The 27,636-nt window shown below is 43.7% G+C and overlaps 1 protein-coding gene across 1 annotated transcript; it reads right to left on the reverse strand.

Moving 5' to 3' along the window:
* On the reverse strand, positions 1 to 27,318 carry rnf144aa (ring finger protein 144aa). The gene is made up of 8 exons (XM_084013502.1): positions 26,745 to 27,318; positions 11,911 to 12,061; positions 10,998 to 11,102; positions 10,126 to 10,186; positions 8,295 to 8,511; positions 6,435 to 6,582; positions 5,902 to 5,991; positions 1 to 3,920 (listed from the first exon to the last, which is right to left on the reverse strand). Exons 2-8 carry the CDS (start codon positions 12,043 to 12,045, stop codon positions 3,789 to 3,791), a joined length of 888 nt encoding a protein of 295 aa, XP_083869628.1. The 5' UTR covers positions 12,046 to 12,061; positions 26,745 to 27,318; the 3' UTR covers positions 1 to 3,788.
* Between the last annotated feature and the right edge of the window lie 318 nt (positions 27,319 to 27,636).

Consider the following 27,636-nt stretch of genomic DNA (forward strand, 5'->3'; position numbering starts at 1 on the left):
TCACAAAAAACAACAACCTTTAATACCTGGTGTCACAGTGTTAGTGGAACTGTAGATATACTGAGATGCTGAGTCTAAGTTGTACAGAACTTTTCCAAATATGCCATTTTCAATGGTATAATCTTTTTATCACCCAGGTCAATCAAGTTTCAATTACTTATCAACTTGACATTGTTTACCATCTATTAATACAGATGTCATGTCTTTTAACAACATTGAAATTTAATTGACTAATCAGGCCTTAAGAATTCCACTCTTAAAACAGATAATGCAAATACCACAAACAAAAATGGAAAACAAGCGTATTAAAAAAAAACATTTATATCATATGGGAGAACATCAAAACATATTTTTCCAAACAAAAATAAAAACCAGACAGGTGAGTGATAGAGTGACAACGCTACCATTCCAAAGATCTTTAGAGGCTACAATATTCTAATATTTAACATGTAAGTCAGAGAAAAATCATGCAGCTTCATCTCGACACATCTGGTTATAAAATATAAATTGCTGCTCGTAACCAAACCTGATCTTAGGAAGAAAGTAGATCTTGAGCTTTTGTAAAGTAAACTTAAAACTACCTTGCTTCTCATGAAAAGGTCCAAATCTTAGAAGCAAGCCCTTAATTTGGTCAAGCTGTCGTTATTCCAACACCTGTGCTGATGCTTCATCCGCTTACGTGGTTATATAGGTCTTTATATTGAGTCCTGACAAGCCTCTAGTGTAGAAAACATTATGCATTGTGACACTGCCATGATTGTAATGTTTGCTGTTTGGCCCTTTTATGTTTGTTGCATAATACAGTATCTACCTGTTCAGTGGTGCCAGCAAACATAGATAAAGGAGAATGGTGTGAGAAAAGAAAAAAAAATGGAAGTGGCCATGATATTGTTTGACTTTAATTTGACCTTGTGCCCGCTCAAGACTTTGATGATGGTGATAGTTTTGTGTTTAAATGAATATTTTTTGATAATTTGAAATTAATTGTTACCATTGCGATATCACAGGCCTGATGCAATAAAATTGTGAAACCCCTTAAAAAGTACAGTAGCAATCCCTCATATGACTAGATGTAGATTTCAGCTGCTAAACTCCTCCGTTGAACACGTCAGGCACCGAACACATCACTATCATATCAAGAAATAAAACAATGAGACCCATATACAGTGCAGCGTTTACATAAAGAAGCATTAAAATGGTGTTCCACCCTGTAAAAACTGTTAATATGTTACAAATACATGGGCAAAATGCACACAGTAGACAGCTCTGTTTCCTTACCCCTTCCAGGAAATCTGCTTGGCACGATTGTCATAAAAACAACAAAAGCTTTGTTTTTTTTGGGGTGGGGGGGGGCAACAAACTTCAATAGTAGAAAATTGGACTGGCTTTGATATCAAATGATCATACAGTAGATGAGGTCAGTGAAAGCAACACAGGCTACAGGTAGTCAAAATGTAAGGCTACCAATAATTAGGATCATCATACTGGATGTCGGAAGCTAAATTTCTGAGGAGGGGAGTGAGTTGCAGATTAGCTACTGTTGTTGAATATTGATCATCTTTTTGGTAGCCACACTTCTCAAGAAATGCTACATAAACACTGGTGAACTCCACCAGACTTATGGAGAAAGCAAGAAGCAGGAAATGGCTTTTTCAAAACATTAGAATGGCTATTCATGGATACAAAAATAATTTGACAGAACATAGGCGTACATACTTAAATCATTTGTTTATAACTAAGGGGTTTCACCTTTGTGCCTTTTACTAACTCAACATAGACAGCGAAGCTGAAATGAAAACATTGATAAATGTGAAATGACCAAACTCTGTCCCGCTTTTCAAGCTCACACACTTTAAATTTAGCCGAAAGACAGATGGATAACTGTAACATATGGTTGTGAAAATGGAAATGAATCACTTCTGAAAACCTCCCTGATTAAATAAAAGCCATGATATGCACATAGATATATGGTGACATTCTACAGCTCTCGCGAGATAAGCTGACTCATGACATACAGTTGATTCTGACCAATCCATAACCTTTTTAAGAATGGTAACGTACAAACTTGCATAGATAAAGTGATATAGTATAGAGCAGCTTCATAATCATGTGCCCAAACACGGAACATTCTTTTGTATTTACTCTATCAGCTTTTCTGATGCCCCTTGGGGGGGGGGGGAATAGCTGCTTGTTGTTGGAGGTCTAACTGCCAACAAAACAAAAACACTGACACTTGGACCACTAACATATGCAAGTTTGCAATTTTTGGGCAGGTATTTGAGTGGGAGATCTGAAATGAGTGAAGCTTGGATGGTTTGAGATGATGCAGCTCTCCCGCTCAAAAAAGGCTTACGAAATACGGGCCCTGGGTCACACAAAACATCAGTTTAGGGCAGTAGTTTTTTTGTTTTTTTACAATATGGTTATTAACAGTGTGGCATATGGATGACATCATTGAATCATTTGAATATAAAGGGCTTCACCGACTGTAATGCGTTAAACATGCTTTCCCTGGGATTATTTGGACATTTAACTCGTTTTAATGCACAGGGGGAAATGCCTGATTTTGGCTATTCTCAATTTAAGGCTATTGATTTCTGTTTGGCTAAACCTGCACTTGGGGGGACTGACAACTGCAGGAGTGACATCTCGTTTACTGTAGTATTAAAATGCTTCCACAACATGTGGATACAAAGTCCTCTAATAGACTTTACATTAATGTTGAACTTAAAGGGGAGTGCCACTCAATTTGGGAAGTTTCTGGATCTAAGATCATTAAATATCGGTGTGACATCCTTTGGAAACGCTCTCTCAAAGATGTATAATATCTGGAGGTGTGTCAAAGACGATGGATTTGGAGGGATGGTAACGATAAAAAACATGAGCTGAAAATTGATCAAACCTAATCTCCATTGTCACTCGACTGCGGGAAAATAAGCTTATTTTTTTTAGATTTGAGTGGCAATCCCCTTTAATAAGTGTACCTTACTTTGGAAAACACTCTTTAAATTACAACACAGACACTACTCTGAGCACAGTTCTATTAAAAGCAACGGGTTATAAAACATTGACATCATCAAGAGGACGTGCTGTACATTGAGCAGAGACCGACAACAGCCTCCCTTTTCTCTACCTCAGTCACGAACACGACGCGGAAATCGTGTTCTGTGTGCAAATCGAGTGAACACCAAACATGCGTGGTGCAACTCTAATGCTACCGACTGAATCTGCAGAGCTACATCGAGTATGGTGGGTGGTGGTGGTGGTGGTGGTGGTGGTGGGGGGGAAGCTTTTGTTGCGTACGACGAACCGGACAAAACAGAGCGATAAAGTAAAAGTTCTTTCTAAAAGGTGGCTCCTACATTATGTTGTCCATATGAGAGAAAAGCATTTCTTGACTTTTGTTTTGTAGTGGACCCTCCAAGATACCACACCACTGTAACCCACCACTAACGACCACTTGAAGCGGCGAAGAGTTCCTCCACATCCCCCAAACCACCAACGTCTTAACACGTGGACACAGCGTCTGACCTCCTCGGACCTTTTGATCCAGCGCCTCTCTTCCGGCCAAGGCGCAGGGTCGCTTTTCTACCATGCCTCTCTCATGCAGAGCGATGGATCCCCCCCCCCGAAGCGGCCAGGGCTGGTGCAGGCTCAGCCCCCCCAAGAAATTAAGCACTCAAAGCTGGTGGGAGGAGAAGAACGTAAAGGGGGGGAGGGGGGGTGAAAAGGAAATAAAACATGGCCCATCCATGAAGTGGGGCTCCACTTCAGCTCCAATGGCGTGTTTAGGTTGGCAAGGGGTCGTCGTCGCCTTTGCTGCACTTGCACTTGCAGCAGAGGACGATGGGAGTGGCCAGAAGGAGGAAGGGGGAGGCGACCAGCAGGAGGAGGCCGAAGCCAGCAAAGATCCCCACAACCTGCAGGGTGACATTGGAAATTCTTTTTAGAAATAAATACACTTTTATTTCGAAATTCTTTTTATCAATTAATACACTTTTATGCATTCAGTAGCAGTATTAGATCAAAATGTGTCAGCATTACTTCACCATGACAAACAGCCCTGATACACCATTAGGGATGAGTCGGTAGGTTACTTACATCTTTTCAATTAAATGTAATATTACAAGTTGGCCTGCAGATGGCGGTCACTACCTACAAAATCCCTTTGTTTTCCCATGACTCCAGATTTACATTAACAACATATACATCATGTATCCTCTCCCTACAGACCTTCCCTCCAGCTTGCATGCATTTACATTCTACTGGTTGCTGCATGGACATAGAAAGCATAGGTGTGCTCAAACATTTCAGAAATGATGGACAAACTCATTTGTTCTAGTGCAATGATGTAGCTTTTTGGGGAAAAAACCCCCCAAAAAACTCCTGTAAACTATAGGAACTGAGAAGAAATGTTGCTTTGCACTGTTCTTAGGGAGGACTACATTTAGATTTTCTGGATTCAGTATTAGTGACTATTAATTGACTATTGAGAGTAGCACGTTTTCACGACCCCTGTGTTTATCTGCTGTTAGAGCTTAAAATCTACCATGGTTGCTGTGAGTGTTGCTACAGATCTTCCACATATTTTGACATAATTGTTCGCTGGTTTGCTGTCCTGGCCTCAACGCCAGGAAAGCTGCTGATGGCTGATTTGTTTGGGGAGTGAACACACGGCCCTCTGATCAAACATTAACATAATTAACTTATCATAGATTAAATCAATAACATTCTGAGCCATGCAAACATTATCAAGGTGAAGGCTTTTACTGTTGTGAGCGCCGCAAGTTAGTAAAAATGACCACATGGGGGAGCCAGACACCAGCAGGTGTGAGAGCCACAAAATGGAATACATAACATGCAGTCACATGCCATGGTGACTTATAATAGCGCAATGCTTTCCTCCCTTATGAGCTCAGAAAGACACCTTTTGGGGGCATCGCTTGCATCTGCCTGTTTTTTAAGAACACATTGCTAACTATGCCTCCTCCAGTTCGTATACAGGCTGTGTTGTAAAGGAAAGCAGTGTATTGAGCACCCAGACTCTGATGAAGCTTACAGGTTTAGGACATAACCATCCTTGTAACTGATGGTGGACCTGGACCCCATGACGTCAGCTACAGACGGGGAGAGAGGTTTTCCCTGGTACATGTTGTATTTATGAGGGAGGCTTTTTAGATGTGACGGAGCGAGGGGGGGGGGGGGGGGGGGGTGAAATGAGGAAAGCAAGAGAGAGAGAGAGAGACAAAAGGTACAGCGAGCAGCTATAGCTGGCTTCCACCAGCTGAACTGTAAATCATATGACTCAGTCTGCCCCACTGGGCAACAGATGCTAGTGTGTATGCTAATGTTGACAAAATAACAAGCATGTTGGACAAAAGGGACGCGCCGCCCCACGAATAGATTTATTTAGCCAAGGAGAGAATCTGAAGAGGAAAAACTGAGGCAACAGACAGAGTCGGAGACTTAAAACACATTTCTAATCCCGATCATGTGTAATCCACCATTTCACATGTGGGGAAATTACACGTCACATCCAATCATCTATATGTAATCCGTCATTTCATTTAGTAACGGATCGGTAAAGAAGGGCCTCGGTTATATAAACCTTTTTTTTTCTTTTTTCCCCCTTCGTGAAAGGTGTACATAATGGGCTTAGTTGAAAACAGCAGGACACTGACCACCAGGCACTTGTCACTGCACGCGGATCAAGCTGTTCTTTTTCTATTGTGCTGTCAAGATAATGCTAGTCCATCACTGAACGCGAGTGTGTGAGCCAGAAAGAGAGAAAGAGGCAGAACCAGGGGAGCACGTGTAGGGCCACATGCTGCAGTGTAGGAGCCCTGAGTGTGTGTGTGTGTGTGTGTTTGGGAGACAGTGGAGGGAAGATGGGCTTCTCACCTGTGTTCTGTGCCAGATAACAGACGCCCTGGAGTGGCCCAGTTTGTTCCGACAGGGCCCTTTGTCATAGTGGATCAGGAGGAAGTCATCCTGTCACACGAACCGACACATGGACACAGCACAGATAAAAGAGTGACCATTAGCGGTCTGAAAGACACAAGCAGCTGCGCCGAGAAAATTGCTTTTCAAATGACCCTGTGTAGTACAATTGCCTGAGCTCATACAATTAAGATTACATAAAAAGGCACCGCGGCTCATAAGTCACCCTTATCTAAGCTCGATTTTTTTAGAAAAAACAAAAAGAAATATCTCATCCGTTTCTTATCAAGGCCAAGGTTAAGCTACAATTTCCTGATAATGAAAGCCATTGCTTGTCACTGGGAGACAAATGATGTCAACGTCCATGATTATCACAATGTGCAAACACGGTATTGCAATATTAAACTGTGGAGATTCATTAGAGGGAGAAAATGATTTGCTCTCTATTGCTGTGAAAATCAAGGAACAACCAAACGAGGAAAAAGCCAACTCACATCCAGGGACTCCAGACAGTACCAGCAGAAGGCATGTTTGCAGTTCTTGCACATCATCTGTGCACAGCCCTCATCCCTCTCGATGTACACTTTACATTTAGGACAGCGCTTGATTGGTGCGTCGTCCTCTTCGTTCTTATAGAAAGAGCTAGGAGGAAGGAAGACGAGAGCCGATGTGATTTCAGTTTTCAATTTTCAAAACATTCACTTTACGAAAAAAAGTGTCGGGGATGGGATTTGGTTTAACGCGATGAATATTTACACTGTTTGTCGTGACAGGACTGTGTGAAACCGTGGATGGCAAACATTCACTAACAGGCGGCGAACTGCCTCCAACACTCTTATTCTTCCCTCCTGTCGGTGTCTGGATCCATTTCTCCTGTGTCAGTAAAGTGCCGACTCCAGAAATCTGGATCCTAGGACAACTAACAAGCCCATTCATCTTCTAGTGAAGGTAAAAAAGACTCAGAATCCAGTTCTACAGTGAACAGGTGTAGTTCAGACGCAGAAGCTCTTTACAACTAAGAGCAGGCCGGTTAATCCTCCTCCCCCCCCCCCCACTGTGGCCTTTGAGCTTGGTCTTGAACCGTTGCAGGTAGAGGATACCTCTGCAGAGCTAATGTCATTTCCAGAGTAAGAGGATATCAGGAAGAAACGGGTCAGCTGCATATGTCTCCAGGCGGCCCTCTTCTAAGCTCACAGACAGATCCCGTATCCTTAAAAGAAGTAATAAGCCCATCCCAGACTGCTTTGCTGCAGCTCAGTTTCAGCTAATTGTTTTTCTATCTGCCTATTCATTTGTGCCTGAGCTCTGGCGGATGCTCAACACGAGCAGTGGCTGCAAAACAGCTGTCAGTAGTGGCTGCAAAACAGCTGTCAGTCTGTACTTAGGGAAGCACTGAGTGAATCCGGCTGGATATTGACAAGTGGTCCAGAACTCCAGTGAGGTGAGCTGGATATGACATATGGATTGCTGTGAAAATCATTTCCAGGGACTGCATCTGGAGAGACTCCATAGCACTTACAGTGACAACATGCCGAAAGGGGATCAATTCATATATTTGTGAAGGTTGGAGTGGGAGTAAGAGCTCATTTAGAAATGATAACTGAAATTGATATTGCTGGTGTATAACACTTTTAACCATTCTGTAAATGCTCATCCTATTCAGGGTTGCTGGAGCCGATCCCAGCTGAGGTTGGGTGAAGCCAGGACACATAGAAACTATGAACATTTGATTCAAGTTATTCCGATAATCAGCAAAATATGCTTTGAACTCTAAAAAGGGCACTTAAACATACTGGAATCAGTTTACATTTTGTCAATAAACACATTTTTATTGTGTCACGGATAAGACTAAGAACAATCATACATCATCAGAACTCCCTGCAGGATAAATACAATTAAAAATATATATATTTGTATCCTAGCTAGACAGCTTTTTAAATTCAAAATAGTTTTTATCAAGATCTACAATAAAATCCGATATCGTCCCATCTCTAATAGAGACAGACAACCATTAACACTCACATTCAGAACACACGGTTGCTCTTTGTTGTAAATAGGCTCATTATCTTTAACAATTAATTAATTTATATGAGCAGTATATTGCTCGATTTCAAGCATTCATTTTATAACATTTTGTATGCGGTAGTTAATACGAGGGCTCCAACTATTTATGCTCCATAAACCCAAAGATATTTGGCTTTTTTCAATTATCAAAAAAAAAAAAAGATGAATTTTCTGTTACGAAAGGAATTAATGCTGAAACAATTAACAGGACCCCTGAATATAAGATGTGAGGAGGTCAGACACATACATCCTAATATCTTATCTGATAATTAACATTGATTGGATCGTACCTGTTTTCTCCTGGCAGGAAGGAGGTAATGGGCAGGTTGTTCTCCTGGCAGGCCTGTCCAGGGTGCCAGTTGGCCTTGCAGGCCGAGCAGAACTCGAGGGCACATACGGCGCACTGGACCAGCTGGGGCAGCGCAGGAGAATCGGCTTCCTTTAGTTGGCACACGGCCTGGCAGGTCGAGGAAGGGCACCACGTCCGGCATGGGTCCAGCAGCACCTCTAATGGAACAAAACGAGAACCAGAGTCACGGAGGGTAGCTCTCTTGACGGGTTGGTTCATCCATATCTCAAAGAGATTGTTTTTATTGGGACAATTTGTGGTAGGTGGTGGTTTACTTATTCATTTTATGATATTTTAGCAGCATATCTACTGTTGTTGTGGCGGCTGAGGTTTCCGAGGCATCTCCAAACCTCGGCACGTAACACCCAGAACACGGTGCACATGTATAAGTAGGGAAGCCTTTTACCAATTCAGTGAGAGGCTTCCTACTCATACATAATTTATATAATGTACAATTTTCAAGGTTCATTTTGGTGCCTGCGTATCTTGGAAAAACTGCTTTTATATAAGTGTTTATTTCTTTGTCTCCGTTTCCTTGAATCCTCCAAACTCTTTGAAGACGCGCGGATGAGACCTGCTTTTTGTGTTCGCCGGTCCTGCTCAAGTTCAGAGCGTAACGCGCTTGCCCTCGCATCCCTCCACTTCCTTCCCTTTGCCCTCTCTGCCAAGAACTGAGCGCACATTCCACATGCACTCTTGGCTCAGCCTGAGAAATATGGAATGGTTACAGCAACTGTTCTGCCTGACTGGCCTGGGACATTGATGAGATGGCTGACTGCCCTTATCCAGGGAGGCAGCATCAACAGCTATTTCTGAGGCTTTGTATTCATTCACTGTGTCCCCTCTGTGTCCCTATCTAATTTATTTTTTTGTCATCTTTGTGTTCATTTATTTGTGCGAATGAGATCTGCATGTTCAGAGGACAGTTTGTGCCTGCGTGTAGGTGGAGGACCTGCAGGGCGAGTGATGGCACGGCTTGATCGCTGCTTTCTCTGGCAGCGGAGGGAACTCTCGCATTACTGATTAGCATGTCTGCATCGACGCCGCGGAGTGACGGGGCGCATTATCATTCCAGCGATGACATCCGAGCCTTTTATCAGTGGGTTAACATTTATTCTACAAACGGGTGTAAAATGACGATGCTGAACACATAGCTGCACGCTGAAGCAGAGATAAAAGGATTTTAACTAGAATATCTTGCTTTGCTAAGAGACCTGCCCACATCAGAGTCAGGCAGACAGTTTACGAGTCTTGAGCAGAACCAATCCCATTAGAATCTCTTTAAACAAAGTCTGGGAGGCTTTCCCTTTTATGTATATTTGATGGGAGCTGGTGTAACACTTAGATGGGGATGACGGGGTTGAGTCAGAATATTACAGTACAAATCAGTGTTAGGCACCAGCACCTATCGCAAGAATATTCCTCGCCTCCGTGATTATTTGTGGTGCACGAATGCCGCTGAATTAATAATTTTTCGGTGTCAGGACTCGAAATTGAAACACTTAATTCCGAAGCAGTGGACAGTGGAAATTTATAGAGAAAAAAAAAGAGAAAAGATTATTGCTGGAATCTTCTTCTAGTAGCTTTCTGCAGAAACCCCATGCCGTAATTCAAGAGCAAAAAAAAATGTCCACGGGGGGTGAATGATTGATTCCAGACAGAGTGAGCAGCAGTTTCAAGACAGGAGGATTGTCATCATCCTTTTGTTGTGTGTCACAATAAACTACGACCTCCTTGGAGAACAGGAGGTACCTGCTTTGCCATCGACTCACCCCTTTCAAACTGTAGCTTCTTGTATCTCTGCATCGTCTCCGTGGCCACCATGCACTCAATCTATGGGGAGAGGGAGAGGGAGAGAGAGGATGAGACGTGAGAGGGAAATAAGCAGGTCATTGTGCATATTTATAGAAAAGAAGATATCATTTCCAGAACAATGACGAGATCAGAACTTGCTACTCGTTTACCAATAAGGCCTTTTCTGATGTAATTTAAGGTGCATACGCGGGCCCACTCAAGGTTAAATGCACGCGTTTATTGGGCAACGAAATGAGCATTCTGGCTTTGTAAACGAGCAGTCAATTATGAGGTGAGGGCATAGCTGTCAGAGCTGACAGGGATAAGGCAGGCTGCGCCTGAGTGGCAGGAGGAGCTGGGTTCCGCTAACCGCCAGTGATGCTGATTGATTAGAAGCATAAGGCCGCGGCGTGCTGAACTATGCTGCGCCTACGGGCCACGGAGACCAAGTGAGAGAGTCCATCAACCAAAGTGCCTTGAGGAGCGCGTTGCCCTCAGATTGACCCGAGTTGCTCATTAAAATGGAATAAACACACTGGCAGGTGGAGCGCTGTGGTCATCTTGAGTGGAGCTCAAGCTCTGAGGCGGTGTACATGTTTAAACCGAGTGGTAGCAACTTGTACTTATGTGGGAGGAAATGGAGCAGCATGATAGGAGGCTTGTGACATGGAAAGCAATTGACCTGTAGAGATGATGTCACTGCTGTTTTGGTCATTTCAAGCACATGCGCTTCAAGTTTTATACGGGCAAACAGTACGCTGTTGTACAAGTTTGATGCAGAATTCTGTACAACACTGTGTGAAAATTAAAAAAACAAAACACATTGCAGTGATTGAGTCCAGGACATTACCTCATTTTCCTGCAAGTGTCCTCTTTTGGGACAGGCAGAATCTGGACAGCTAATTGCAGTTTCAAGGCCTTCTTTAATCAGGAGTTCTACATACTGCTTCAGGCACTGAGGAAAAACAGACATACAAATATAACATTGACCCAGTTCAATATCCAGTCAGTCAGATAGGGGGAAAAAAAGGAAAAACAAATCAGAAAAAGTTGGTAAACAAACACCGACCTCAGATCGCTATCACCTCGGAAAAAAGCTAGCGGGTTAGGAAAAATTGAGCATTCAACAGAAAGAACCAGATATTTCCCTCAGGAGTTGATGGAGACAAGAGGAAAACAGACTTTTCACAGGAGGGAATATTGTATTCAGGGTCAACAGACACGACTTCAAATGAATGCTTTATAAGGTGACAACACTGTTGTGTTCACAGGTTGCACAATCTTTCTTTTCATCCATTCTGCTGCACATAAAACTTCAAAGTGGCATTTGAAGCATATTACTTCTAATATTAGCTCTTTAGGGGCAAGCCAGTGAGACACCATCGGAAACATTTACATTTATAAAACAAATCATCCTTTACAGAGCTGAAAAATCTAACAGAATACAGACTGTATATTTAACAGACAAACCATGCACTTGCATTTTATTAGCTTCTATTCTATGTTTGTGTATTTTGTTTTCTATTTTCGTAAAATATTTAAGAATGTCAGTAACAAATACAGTGAGAAAAAGTGAGATAAATGTTTATATTGTCGAATAAACTGTGCAAACTGAACTTTGTTATTACCAGACACCGCCCAGACTGCCTTCTAGGTAGTAGCTTCTATTTTTAGTGCCCATTCTTGGACATTGTTTCCTCATCTCTCGATTATATTGTTTAAGATCTGACAGCCAATGGGTGTTTGCAGAGCGTCCTGCTCACCAGTGTACAGAAGACACATTGGCACTGTGTGATGGTAGTCATCTGCTCCAGGGGGAACTCTCCAAGGCACAGCTTACAGGAGACCAGGGGGTCCATGGCCAGCTCCCAGGTGGGACGGTACCGTGCCGTGGTCATCTTCACCGCCACAGTGCTGGAACGCAAAACAAAGAGGGTTAATAAAGCATGAGCTAAGTGGAATGGATAACGCTCGTAATCGCAAAACACAGACTTGCTGGATGCAGAATGGGACCAGCTCTCAGCCGCTCATTTTTATTCTAGGCATTGTGCTTTCTGGCAAAGAAAAATGTTCAAAAGCTCCTGAAACTCTCGCAGCTATCAGCCATCTCAGCTGCTGGTGAAATTGTCACTTGGGATGAAATAATACTTTTCTCCCCCCCCTTCATTGTGCGTCATTGTGTGTGTCTTTTCATGAGTCAGAAAAAAAAAAAGGTTATTTTAGACCGTCTCGTCTCACTCGCTCCTTCCCTCCGCAGTTGAGAGCACCCACTTGGCTGTTGATAGGAAGTGGTAGCGCACACACACGACGTCAACAGCACCGTCGAGCTCTCCCCATGCTGCTTAGCAACCGGCTGAGGAGGAGGATTTTGGAGACCGGGGGGCGGCAGGGGGGGGGATTGTGGGTTCGCCTTCGCCGGCCGCGGTACAGTGTGCATCAATGCGCCGCTGCCCGTTCGCAGACGTAGAAGGAGAGGACAGCGAGTGGGAGGGGAAGAGTTGAAGAGTTCACGCGATCGCTCCACGGACTCTTGTGCTGCATGCATGTGCCGCCCAGAGAGGGGGGTAGAGAGAGAGAGATATGACATCACATCACACCGCCCTCCTTAACAACACATTGGATATTTTAAGGACAGGGAAAAAAGCTCCATCATTAGGATGCCAGGTGACGGGGAATGACACACAGATGATAGAAACAAACCAATCTGTTGTCGTAATGAGGCAAATCCAGGGAGTCATGTGATTGGGTGCAAGGCGTGTCAGAACAAGTGTCTCCTTCTGTTTTTTGTTTTTTATTAATTTCTTTTGTCCTCACATAACACAGAAAGAGATGAGGTGTGCCATCAGTAAAACGTCTCACCTCTCTTCCGGCTGCTCAAGGAGAGAGGAAAGAGGAAGTTTCCCAAAAGGGACTTCATTGAGGATGCATGGAAGTCTATTATTAGACAGACACTTTGGAAATCTCTGATTGGATGCTGCAGCTGATGAGGTGAGGTGCATCACTGTACGTCACTGGAGTTTCGTCAAACTATGAGCAGAGAAATAGAAATAGAAATAGCAGCAGAAATGTAGGTGCAGGAAGATCTTTATCCTCTTTCATAATTTAGACAAATATATACGGACGTGTGTTAAGTGAGGGGTTTTAGAAACCAGATGGCATGTATTACTTAGTTTACCAAGTCTAAAAAGTGTATGATAATTATATTGTATTTCATACAACATACAATGATTTCGACTAATTTTAAATTTTAATATTGAGTAAACAACTAGGATTACTGCCCCATGTTTGTTTTCTTCCACCAACCAGTCAAGTTGCAGTATACATCAAAGTCTACCCAAAATGTCAAGTTCAAGTTACTCAGATTGTCTGAGTTATGGCCTAGATCTAGAGGCACAAAAGCTCTTTTAAATAACAAAAACAAAAAAAATACAGGTGTGTACCTGTTCGCAGTACGTGATCTATTCAGATAAAGCTTGACTTTGAAAAATGTCCCATCTGATAAAAATCAAGACTCCCTCCATACTTCCCCCATCCTTTCATTGTGTCAAGTAGGAAGACCGAGGAGGAAATTGCAAAGCAAGATGAAATGAGATGCATCTCATGTCCGCCTTACTCAAATCACCCGACATCCATGCATCCATCCACCATCCATCACGCTGACCAGAAAGCACTGCGTGTCGAGGAAGCTCGATTATACGGACACTGAGCTCATATACGGAAACTTAAAAGGCAATTTGTCAAGGTGGAGTCGCGGACTTACAAACACGACCCTCCGGGGAGCGTGCAGGGGTGAAGACGACTTTACTACTGAAGTAATTAAATCAAAGTTAGAAATGAGCCATAGTTACGTAGTTGAGTGAAAATGAACGGTATATGTCGGCTTTAGAGCAGGTCTGTTAGGTAAAGTGGCGCAAGTTCCCGGGAGCGTCAATCATAAAACCTTCAAGACACTAAAACATAGTCTAAAAACTGTACAGCTGATGACTTATATGACAGGCGAACTGAAATGAGCCTCTGTGTCTAAGCTGCTGAACTCCATTAGCCCCGCGGCAAATAAACCGGTAAAAAGTCATTTGCACTGTACTGTACTTACTAATGGACTTTCAGTTTGTGCTTTAACATTCAAATCAGTTTCTCTCCTACCAGACTTTATATTAGTTTGTTCCAATACTGACTTGATTGGGTCGATGGGAACGAATTAAATCGTTTCTGGAAGGAATGCCTGAGGAGGGGAGAGGGAGGGAGGGAGGGAGAGAGTGAGTGCGACAAAGGCAAAATGAGATTTCATGAGAAAAGGTGGTGCAGTGCCTTTCCTCTGCTGCATTATTAACGAGATGGTCCATTATCACTGAGAAACACACACACGTTATATTCCCAGCAACGGGACATATAGGTCTCTCATGTGCCGTGTGTGCTCATTTCAAATATAGCCATCCAGAATACTATACGTCTGGAAAGGTCAGGCCAGAGAGCTGAGGATCAATAAAGCGCGAGTCAGAAGTGAGTCAAAAGTCAAACATTTATTCCGAGCAGTGGTCGCCATGCGTCAGTCATCGGTCTGAAGCTCATAGCTTCACTGGCATTTACGCCATAATGACTCCATAACCAAGACATTTTTATCACTAAACCCAAAGGCTTATTATGATCTTAAACGCAAACTAGGCAAAAACTCACATCACTAAATCAGTCAAGTGATCAACCTTTACACACACACAGCAGAGGCGTCTCATTACATCACAGCTTTCATACATCCTCATTTTCATTGTAGGTCTGATGGAATTTACGGATAACATGCCGTTTTCCAAAAGACATGTGAAACGGTGCTGAGCAGTACTTATCCACACATGCCTCTGATGGGTAAAGTGCACATATTGCATAATACGGTAGGTCAATCTCTTGTTAATGTTTGTGTAAGCCAACAACGGTCAAGGCCCGATTCATCATCACAGCAAATGTTAACATTTGTTTATTATCCTATTTAGTGGTTAATGATCCATGAAGTCATTTATCAAAAAACAAAACAAGAAACCATTTGATTAGCTTTGCTTGATTAAAAAAAAAAAAAATACAATTCAAAATTGAATATTTAATTCGCACTGTTGACTCTAAACAAGCAATTTGAAGGTGTCAGTTTCCGATAAAATTCCCATTACTGTTTTGAAAAAGAATAATCAAAAATGATCAACTGACTGCTATTTTTATTACATTTAAATGCAAAAGGAGGTCGACACTTGACTGATATCTAATACCACACCCTTTGGTGTTTTCGCTGATCTCTGTCAGTGTCGGACAAGAAACGCAGCCCTGCTCTGCATTCAAATGGATGCGGCTCCCTCCCGCTACACAGCGACGCCGGCTTCATTCACAAGGAACTAAACTCATCCTAGTGCTCTCAATGCACCAGTGTGTGCACTTGTGATTTGCTCCTTCAGAGGAGAGGATGCTGGGAAAGACGTGAGAAAAGAGGAGAATAAGTGGGGGCGAGACAATCTTCCAGATCTCCATTCTCACCTGGTCCGACAGCTTTGACTGTGTGTAATTATATAATATCACATCACACAGCATTGCATAAGACTCTATTTATATACCTCACCTATGGCTGATGTGAAAGAAAGCTGCTAACAACTGTTAGCTGATCTGGGAACAGTTTTTTTCCCCCTTTCTCAGAACATTCCTTCAGCACAAAACTGTCCTTTAAAATGATTTACAAGAACATGCCATCAACCAGATAGACACGTCGGAGAGTGCGATGAAGGATGGGAACCGAAGGCCAGCTAGAGACGAAGGCAGGGCTGCAGCTGAGAGAAGTATAATATCCTGTTCTCCAAGTCCGGGGGACGAGCCAGTACAGTAGGTGTTCGACTGTGTAGCAATTTGCTGCAGCAGAATGAATGCAGTAAAAGGCATGATATGACTCCAGCTGACTCCAGCAAACCCGTCCGACTGGCGAAATCTAATCCAACCTCGAGTTTACCGTCGTCGACATTTGTGTCTCGCATACTGCTACGATCATAGTCTCACTGGACTTGCAGCTGTAATTGCATTCCACAAACAACAGAATCACAAATCGTGCCGTTTCATTCACCTCAAAAATCATTCCATTATACCTGGAATCATGGTCAAAAGCCCCGAGGGAGCTCAGGGTCTGTAATGAGCACTTAATGATCCAGCCCGTCTGCTGCTCTCCCCTCCCCTGTTCCTTCCTGCCATTGCTTCCTTCAACAGCCCAGCCCTGCTCTTCATGGCCAATTAGTAGGGCCTTTAAGTTTCATGTATGTCATATCCTCTCTGTGTCCACTGCTGCAGCGAAAGGGAGACCGAGGAAGAAGAGAGATGGGGAGGGGGAGCGACAATTTCTTCCATTTTCCCTCTTTACTGCCTGCGATGACTTCTTCTCACCTTGTTGTGAAAGCTCTTACCGGGCAACGGAACAAACAGATCACAGAGAAAACACACACAGTGAAGCTCTTGTGCATGCTGACGTACTTTCATAAAAAGAAGGCATACTGTAGAGCAAAGAAAATATTCCCATGGGAGACGTCAACATCAGACTATAGGCGTTAGATTCTAGGAGGGGTATATACGCTGTAGCATTAGGAACACAATGTTTCTGTCATGTGATAAACAGTCAATTGATCCCCAAAAGCTTACAAATTCAGATTCTCTCTCTATGAAAGCTTTATTTTGAAAATAATTTGAGCACTTTGTCAGCACAATATAAATGTCTACTCTCGCTCCACTCTGCCTGTTCTTCAACAAGTGGCTGAACAAAACTCAAAACACTCAACGTTAACTGGATTTCTTGAATTTTGAGTGAAAGAATATTAAAGCCAAAAAAATGCAACGTCACTTCACTCAAAATGACAAAAAGAGCTGTATCCTACAAACGCCTATAAAAGGCTGCCCCATCATTTAGAATGTCCAACTTTTGTTGTGTTTGTTAGATATTAATGAAAATGCTGAACTGGATTAACGGTGTTCCAGTTATTTTGTCAGCTGGTATTATTTCACTGTGTGTTATTGAAGAGTTTCTGTTGCATTTGTTTCTCAGAGCTGTTCCTGCTGACAACATAAGTAATTAAGTACACAATGCGAGGTACAAATTACACCTACATTAGACACCAGCTTTCATACAACACTTAGTATTAAATCCTCCGCATCTCACGGCGAGCACTGCAGTGAACCTTGAGTAGACCCTGTTAATGCAGAGTCTGTCAAGAGGCCAAATAAAAGGCAACCATTTACCTTTTGATGGCAACCTGGAGAATAACTATACAGAATAATGTAATCATAAGGAATCCCATATATAATAGCCTTAAATATATATAGATATAGCCTTATAGTATACAGCCCATTGCCTATGGCCAAATACACGACCTGCATAGTAATAGACATCTTCTGCATTATTCATTCAGCAATAAATGTTTTCTCCCAAACAGTCGTGCAAATGCAAAAAAACAAGCTGTAACTTTAAGGCAAGAATCAGCAAACAATAAATAATAACACAAATTACTCAACAACTCAATGATGTATCACTGCTAACATCTCCTGATGGGAAAACACTATTGATAAATCATGCCAGCGTCACGTCAGTGTATTTCTAACATGTTTCTAAGCAGAATGTAGGTCACGGGTGTACATGAGCCATAGGTTGATGGAGATCATAACACGACACAAAAAAGCCATGACCCACATTTTCCAATCCGTCGACCAACATTCGGGCCCCAAAGAGCACACATGAGGACTTTATTTTTGGACGGCTCAATCGCCGAATGTGAAGGGTGACGTGCCTTTTGGTGAGGGACAGCGGTTGGGGGGACAGTCCCCATCTGTCCTTGACATGGAGGGGGTGGGGGGCACTAAGAGGTCTACCTCACTTAGATTTACCCTTGCCTTGAGGAGTTACACATTCACTGTGTGTGTGTGTGTGTGTGTGTGGTGTCAAGCAAGCTAAAGTCCGTTTTGCTGTGTGGGCCAGACAGACGCTGACGGTGGTCATGCCTGGGTATGTAGGGCAAAAAAAAACAGTCTCATGCCTACTTGGTCTGTTGCCATTTTTCTGCTGCAACGCAAGCTAAATACCCTCCCTATCTGGGCAGAGCGTATTTACTTTCCTCAGTTGCTGATAGCGAGGATAAGACTAAACGGGACAGCTAAATAATCTTCTTTTTCGTGTTAATCCAAGATTTGTTTCTTCTGATCTAGCAAGTCTATTAAAACTCTCTATCAATAAGTGGATGAGAAATGTAAAAATGATGCATCATAAAAACTATTACAATCAGACAAAGAAGTACAGTGTGGCCTGAAGGACTAGTTTACACTCTTATCAGACATAGAAATACCCCAAAAATGCAGTCAATTCATCAGTTATACTGGCTTAATGGTCATTATGTTTACAACTGTGTCAACAGAGGAAACTCTGCGAGCACATGCAGCATTTACCAGGAACCCCTGTCTGTCAGCAGAGATAAGAGTCTCGCAGCATTAATGTCACCCTGCTGTAGAAACCCTAAAGTTGCCCAAAGTCAAAAGACAGAAACAAAGGCAGAAGAATAATAGACAAGTGAGTTGGGTAAAAAAAATAACAATAAAAGGAGGAAGGAAGACGGGGAAGGAAATGTCAGTGATCATGCAAGAGAGAGTGAAACGGGGCGAGAGAAGGAAAAAACAGACGGTCAACGCAGGAAATCGTGTGAAATCCTAATAAAAAAAAATAAAAAAGGGCCAGTTTTCCACACCCTGTGTAGAAGTGCACTCCCGTCCATTAAAATGTGGAATGTTGTCTTTCACTGGAATGGGTTTATTCCCACACCTACCTGGACCGAGACGCCACACCCAGCTGCACTGATTACACAAGAAACAAAGCAGACTCACTGGTGATGAACAGAGCAAGATGCTCGAGGCTGAGGCAAGAGGCTGTTCTTGACCACAAAGTCTTATTGTTCAGTACTGAACAAGGGTGACAACACACAGTTCTCTGCAACACATAAGAAGATAAGACAGTTAAGAACGTCCTTATTGGGGTCATATTGCCAACTCCACGAGTGCTTAAAACAAGGCCCTAAGCAGTGACGACGGGCTCGCTCTCCCCTCCAAAAAGCCATCTAGGCACACGTTAGTGTGTCAGAAGCTAAGTGAAGATGACAGCCATGCCACATTGAGCCTATTCCTATTGACAGATGCAGAGAGCCCAAGCAAAGGGTCGACTTTGCAGGCAATCTGTTGTCACTCACTGCGTTACAGCTTCACTCCATGCGTTTGCATGCACACAATAACCAGATTACAGGGAATAATCTGATTAAACTCTCAGGCCATTAATGTGGATGTTTTGTTTTCTTTTACAATCTTGAAAATCACTGTATTTACACAGGCAACGTCTTTCACAGACATTCAGACATTTTTCAAATGTCACGAAGCCGTTCGGCTCAGCTGTTTGGACTTCACTTCCCTTTTATTCCTGTTATCATGTGAAGTTATTTTCGGTTGGTCATTAAAAGACAGTTTAGTCCATCCATCCAGAATTCCTTGGATTTCCATCCAAAAATACAATCCTACAAAATACAATCTGGCAACGTTTAAAAACTCACATTTTGTTGGTTAATGTTGTTGGCTTAGTTTTGATAAAGAAAAATAATTTCTGCCAGGTTTAAAATAAAAAAAAAAAATCAGTTTCAGCTTTGAAGTAAGCCTCATTAAAATTCATTGTGAATTCCCATCCAAAACAACTTCTAAAATCTCACCTGGTTGTTTATTAATTGCGGCTGAATAGATATGAACGGACAGCTCTTTATTATTTCGTTTTTCAAAGAAATTGTCACCAACACAGCGAACAAACATAAGGTCACGCCCACCGAGGGCAGAGGCTGAAAACCAACAAATAAGGGCTGCATTCACATGCTGGTTGAATGTGACGCAACCGGTGGACACATAATCACACTGCCTGCAGCGTTTCTGAAATAATAAAAAGGAGACCTTATGGCTGCTGGCCTCATTATATGAGCCACAATATTTGGGGATAAATAATACATTTGCTGAGGTTTTCCACCACTATTAAGTATGCTACCACTTGCACGCAGCAATTCAAAAAGTCAACTCGTGACAAATTCCTACCCTAATTTAATTGAGATAACCTGATTTAAATGTTTAAAACACAAATATTGCCTTTGCAGGAGACTTTGCAGACTGACTGACATCTTCACATGCGACGTACAGACTGCTTCATCAGTTCTATCAGTTTACACCTAACCAGGCAGGAAGTAAAGAGTGATATATACCATTTTACCCCACTTCACAAGTGACATGGCTTGAACCAAATTAACGAGTGTGACTGCTGCAGTCACTCCACTGCACAATTGAGTTTTCATGGTCGCGGGAGGAGAGAGCCACTCCAACAGAAAGGCACTCAGAGCCTAATCTGCAGGCAACGATGACACTCACCAGCAGTGGGCAGAACAATTCACAAGCAATTTCAGTAAATTGGGGCAATGCGGACAAAACAAAAGTGCACAGTGTCATCCCAGGATCTCAGGCATCCTCTATTGCTACCTCTCTTCAGTCTCCATGGACACTCCCAACATATCATATTCCACAAAGGGATTCTCTCAAATCTTCACCACAACAGCACATTCTGTCCCTCACTCATTGTTCGGCCCTCCACCCCTCATTCTTGCCGTTTAGCGAGCCGCTGCCTTGTAAAAAGGGAACTCCGAGTCTCATTGCGGGAGAATGGGAGGGAGGAAGCCAAAAACTATCTTAGGAAATGCGCTGGCGTCCTGTTGTTGGGTTTGTTGCAAGACGCACAAAGGATGTAAACCCACTAAAAGTGAGGAGAGGAAACACTCCAAAGACAGATGTCTCTCTGTGCGCGAATTTAAGTGCGAGGAAAAGAGAAAGTACACCACCATTTCAAAAGGACTGAGCAACGCTTGCATTCATGTACTCATATGTTCACTGAATGGTCTTATTTAATACTTCATAGCTTATATTCAAATAGCAGGGCTCCACAGGCAGTTTTAAAATGGAAATTATATTTAGAGTAATTCAGATACTATGCAGTTATACATGAGTTTAAAAATGTCGTGTGTACGTTGTACATGCTTTGCAGCGTAATTTCCCTTGTTCAGCTCAATATATGCCTGGATACTTGGCCTCGCAAGACTTCAAAAATCTTTCGTTTTTCATTCAGATTCATCTGGTTCTTTGTCAGACCAATTCTTTGTCTTTTGGTGCCACTGATGGCCAAAGGCAACCTCGCAACCCTTACCTGGAGCCCTGGACATATAGGTAGGAAAAGCTGCCACACGTGTGGCACTCCTGGTCAGGGTTGGGACATGATGGATCATACTACGGGGATATCAGACAGTTGTACACACAGGAGGAAATTGTTACAATTACAGAGGAAACTATTTTTCAGATTACCTGACAGAGCTGTAGTCTCATAATCCTTCTACTTGGTGTAGCCCTTTTATTGGTGATGGCAGGGCCCATCATTCCCCCATTGGATTTAGATTGCCTAGCTAACCCAGGAGGGATTAAATCCAGCACCCTTTTATTGGGAGCATTTCTGCTGCTGCTTCACATTAAAATGACCAAACATGTGATGGCTTTTATTGTGGAGAAAACAATTAATTTGTCACCATAATTAGCCCTAACCATTACTGGTTCTCAAAAATGCCTCTACAAAACAAGACAGTGGGTGTTTTCTACATTCTATGGATAGCAGATCGTTTTCAATCTTCCCGACATAAATAATGGAAGAAGGAGGAGCGGTTGAAGTGAGCTGTTAGGATTGTATGGTGTCGTAGTCAAGACCACCTAAACAGAGATCAAGTCATGAAAAAAGGACCAGGGTGTATTAAGGCAAGAATGAAGCTTTGAGGGGTTGGGTCGAAGCCAAGATCAAGGCAGGGCTGCACTGAGTCAACCGGGTGAAAATGCGATCAATTCTGATCACGGGCGGGTGGCGACCTTTTAAACGTGGTCATGAGGCCGAGACCGATCTAGAGTGCTACAACACTGCCCCAGTAATGTAACCAACTTCACTGTGCCCTGCTGTTGTGAAGAAAACTACGCACAACATTAACCAGATTGGGGTTGACTGACTTCTTTATTAACACGTCAGAGTTTGTTTGCCTGCTGGGTAAAAAGAGAAACCGAAGTTATATAGCTGACAAAAGTAGCAGCTTCCGGGAGTCTTTGCTATCATGTTAAAACTTGCTTGCGGTTACCATGGTAACCACTGGTGCTGCCAAATCCGCCAAGACAGAAATCTCATGGATTACAACTTTAAGTCTTGTTGTTCAGTGGAAGTGAACGAGTCTTGGAAGGTTAAGAAATGTCCCCGGTGCTTAGACCGTTGCTGTGTTCCAAGTATTAGTCAGACCCTTCCAAAGTGCTTCTGGCCTCACCATCGGCACTCCCAGATCCCCGGCCTACTCCCTGACTCATCTGCCTCTTCATCAGTTAGTGATTTTCCAACATTTCAGAAGATGTCTTGCAGCAGAGTTCAAGCCCGGACGTGTATATTGTGCAGTTTTTGAATGTGTAGGTGGGGGAAGTTTCAGCGACAGAGATAGACACAGCAAGAGCAAAAGATTTGGCTTATTCCCCAGTCGAGCTGAAGTGCAACTTGTACCCTTTTAATGAAAATTAAGCATCATTTGTTATTGGCCTATTAGTCTATTGAGGCTACCGTGGGTGGGAAAAAAACGACTATCCCCTCCAACAACACATTCCCTCTTGACTTTTTTTCTGAAATGAGTAACTTTGGAAAGAAGCCCAATGCGGTGTGTACGGATGCCAAAATAGGAACTGCAAATGTTTTAGAAAGAAAAAACAGATAAAGATTACTCTTGATCCGATAAAACTGCATTGTAGCTGCACTGGAAATGTGTTGACATAATGATTGTCTATTTTCAGTCCTTTTTCTGCAGGAGTCAGTGAAATCTGCCACAGCCAAGTGGCCCTCATTAGGCAGTCAGGCAGTATGTATGGGTGGACGGCACTAAAGTATCACAGCTTGAAAGCCACTAGACAGTCAGTATGGCCGCCTATATGAGTGGGAAATGCTTTCTGTTTCATAAGATAAAACCTGCATGTTCACATGAACTTCACCTTTAATTTTTCCCCCCTTTCTAAAAAAGTCGATGCTCGTTTGTGGGAGACTCGCTTGACCCCCGAGGGCTTGGTGCAATTTACACATTCCCGAAATCCGGGAATTTTGGAAAGCGTCGACGGTCAGCAGAAACCGCACTTACATTACATAACGGTGTCTCGCTTTACTTACCCGACCTGTCTGGGGAAAGCAGAGCCCCGGAGAGCAGTTCAAAATGCCAAGCAGCCGTCTGGGAGAAGCACGACACACACACACACATACACACACACACACACACATATACACACACACACACGGCCTAATGCTCTCATAACAATCCCCCATCTCACCTAACTGGCTGGATACGAGCCATGACACACACACACAGCTAAGGCGCTCTCTTTAGCAATGAATGAGCATCATTTTCTGGAGCCGTTTGGAAATCAAGCGATTGCATTGTCTGGTTTACACACAAACCTGCGCACGTATACGCACACACAGTACACCTGGGAGCTGGCGCCACCCTGAACACTCGCTTTGAAAAAAAAAAAAAAAAAAAAAAAAACCCTGCTGCAATGGCATTTAAGATGTTGCATAATCCCTGGCAACCCTGACTGCACAAAAGGCAGACTACAACCCCCGGAGTCAGATTACACTGAAATGACTTATTGAGATGTGTAAATGTTACTAGGATAAAAGGGGTGATTCAACAAGTACACACCAGGGTACTGTATATCGGAGACGGCTCAGTGTCTGAAGAAATGCCAGTTACCTAACCACGGAGGATTTCACATTCAGCGTTGCCCTGCCCTCAAAGACCCTCCCCAGTTCGGGCCAAACCGCTCTAACAAGACTTACGTCACGAGGAAGTGACACTAATTTGCGTTTTAATTACTGGTTAAGTCTATTAAGCAAAATGGGTGTCACATTTCTAGATCAACTCTGTCTCGGGCTGACTAATCGTCTTACTGTTAGGTGCTGCTGTGTGATCTACCGAAGAGGTATAACTCTTACAACAGACAAATGGCCTCTCCAGGTCTGGCGAACCGGAGCACTTCCTTGTTTATTTCCCAGACACACTTTGTGGGATTGCAACGGAATGCAAAATGACTCCCACAAATCAAGCACCGTAAAGTATTTACACTCATAGGCAACAATATTGCTACCAGTTACCAGTCCCCCCGCTGTGTTATTTTCCACTATAAAACTACAAATCTGTCAGGGACTTTGCTTTGCAGTGGCAAACATTGCCGGAAAAAAAAGCCCAATATAAAACAAACCCAGCTACAGACAGTTTACCAAAACGCCACGTAATCGCAAACACGGCAACATAATCAGCAACGATCCATTTCAAAACACATCGGCGATATTGTTCGATACGTGGCGATGTCAAGGTCAGCCGGCTCGGCGAAGGGCTTGGATAAACATTACCAAGAGAGGGCCTGCGCTTTTTGAGGCTTTCACAGCGCACCAAAACAACCCACATCCCCTCTCTCGCCTATATAAAGCACCACTTCGCCTGTACATTCACGCATGTGTGTTACTGACCCCACCTCCCTCTGGACTGGAATGGCATGCCGAGTTCTGGGCATCATAACCTCATTCCTCCTCACTCTTAAGTAAACTCATCTCCACTTCCCCTCTGGGAACGGGCCGACTTGCCGCCGGTCACTCCGAGGAATGTGTTGCTGTTTTGTACACGACCGGCGTTCTCTTGTTTTGAACAAATCTGCAGCAGCAGCAGCGAAGTAGCGGCTTGATGCATTTATTCCCCTGACGGGACGAGCTGTTGCTGAGAGGGGAAAAAAGAAGAAGTGCATGACAACATGGCTTGCATGTCAGTCAAATTCCACGTGGAACACACAATGTACCTTAAATGTGTGTGCATGTGTGTGTGTGTGTGTGCGTGTGTGAGAGAGAGAGAGAAAGTGTGCGTTTGTGTATGTCGCTCCTGGCTAGAAGAGTGAAACTGGAGAGAGAATCAATAGCACACGAGGAGAGGGGTCTTAAAGGACCATACTAGTGTTACATGTCACTGTCCATCGACATCGGCCAGCTAGCTTACATAAACCCCTACCATGTTTATTTTTTTGATAGTTTGTTTACGTTTGATCCGTATTCCATAAACAAGTGTAAGAAAATGTTTGTCAAGGTTAGTTAAAACTCAAATCGTTGCTACAACCCTTCTTCTAGCTCAAATTCCAGCTGGAAACTAGTTTTCATTCATAGCATTCAGGCTCGCTTGCCTCTGTCGTGATTGACAGCTCAGACGGCGGAACCAAAGTATAAAGGAGGTCAACGATTGGCTGAAAGTTACACCACAGGCTTGAATACATTTCAGGCTCGTGCCGACACTGCTCAACAGTTGGCTAGCTCCACCCGGGCCACTTACATAAACTGGACCATTAATAACAAGTGCACCCATAACCTGCTTTTAGCTTCGGACGTAGATGTGATTTGATATCAATGCGCACATTTAAATGGCTTTTATTCGAGTAATACAGTAATTACACATCAAATAAACAATGCAGTGATTTTCACAAGGTTGAATTACTTAAACCCAGTGACTTAATGGGGTCGTAGAGTGTTTTTACACACCTTTTCAACATGTTATAACAGGTATGCTGAGCTCTGCTAAAGGATGTGTTGAAGACAGGAGATCTGCTAATGGAGAGAAGTCATAGTTAGACTGAGTCCTCTAAAAAACAAGGTGTAACAGGCTGAACGTCATACGTTGTTGCAACGTACTTCAAGCTGGCACGGGGACAAAAGCAGACACTTGAAGTGAACCAGTTTTCCTCCACATATTGACCTCTATCGTTTCATGGACATAACATCTTATGAGATGCTGCTATTTTTGGCTTCCTCGGCTACAAAAACAAGATAAAAACGAGCTGAGAGGAGATAAGAAGATGAGAACACCATGTCCAGGTAGTACAGACGTTACAAAATGAATGTAATGCACCACACACACACACACAGCTGACAGCCTTGGTCAGCAGACTGTAGGAGAGGTTTGTCTGGCATGCCTGGTTTCATGGCTTTGCCCACAATCTGACTGGCACCCTGATTGGGGGTGGGGGGCTTAAAATGGACATAGCGGGACACTGAGTGACCTTTCAGCGTTCCAGTGGAGCCATCCACCCTGGGCATGTTATGCCCGGGGCTCCAGATGCAACCCTCTGCAGCTGCTGTATGGGAGATGAGTGCGACTTGAGGCCGTGGTGAACAATGACAGCAACTCCTAACAAGTGTCAGTATGGGGGGACACACAAACAAAGAGAGAAAGAGCAACCCTTACTGATGATATTCTGGAGCAGCTACTGCTCTGTCATCTAGTCACTCCAAAATAGGCCAGCAAGGAGTTCCCATTTTTTTGGGAAAGTGGAGCATTATAAGAACGAGGGGGGAATAAAATGCGACAACAGTTTACAGGCTAATTGAGGAAGAGCCTATAGCCGGTTTGCTAACGTCAAGCTGTATTAAAAGAGCAAAAACGCTTACCTGGCTTTCTGGGAGAGCGCCGTCTTGATGATGTCACCTCAGGAAAAAGGTTGAAAAGATGATCTCCTCAATTGGATTAGCGAAGAGGCGGCCAAAGCAGTCAGGCGGAGGTGGTGGTGGTGGTGGTGGAGGAGGAGGAGGAGGTTATCTCTGAAGGGGTGATGCCCATGTTCGTTCCGTGTCACTCTCGACGTCGGGGTGGAAACATTTGACCCGCTACTGTCGCCCACGGCGCCCGGGATCCGGCCCTCGGTGAAAACGCTCGCGCGCCAGCAGCCGTCGGCGGCGTAGATAAATAAGCAAAACCGGAGGAGGGGGATCACAAGCTGCAGCTGACGCTGTCCCCGTCTGTGTAGCTTGACAGTAGGTTGTGTCTGTGTACGCCGGAAGAGCGTGCGAAACTCGATTACTGGAGGGCGCGCGCGACGTCCTGCCGTCTCGCGCGCGAGGGTCGAGGGGCCCGTGTTGTTGTCGCGAGGAGAACCGGGGGCGGCGTGTTTACCTCCGCGCTGCTGCCGCGCTCGTCGGGAAATCAGCTGCTCCAAACTGGAGGAGGGACGCCATTTGTTCGTGAGAGGGCTTCCCGTCCGCTCTGCTGCCGCTGAAAGCAGAGCACGGCACCTTCCCTCCTTTTCATAAGCGACGGCGCCCCCTGCTGTCCGAACCGCACTCGTCTTCTTCTTGGAGTCTGTTCTACTCACACATATTCTCTCACTTCCCTCTAGTGGTTGCCTATATGGCCATGCAAACACCGTAGTATGCAGATAGTTATTTTGGAGGTTTTTGGGATCCTTGACAAATACAATTTTGTGTGTGTGTGTGTGTGTGTGTGTGTGTGTGTGTGTGTGTGTGTGTGTGTGTGTGTGTGTGTGTGTGTGTGTGTGTGTGTGTG

Source organism: Eutrigla gurnardus (genome assembly GCF_963514095.1).
Source record: "Eutrigla gurnardus genome assembly, chromosome: 7".
Taxonomy (NCBI): Eukaryota; Metazoa; Chordata; class Actinopteri; order Perciformes; family Triglidae; genus Eutrigla; species Eutrigla gurnardus.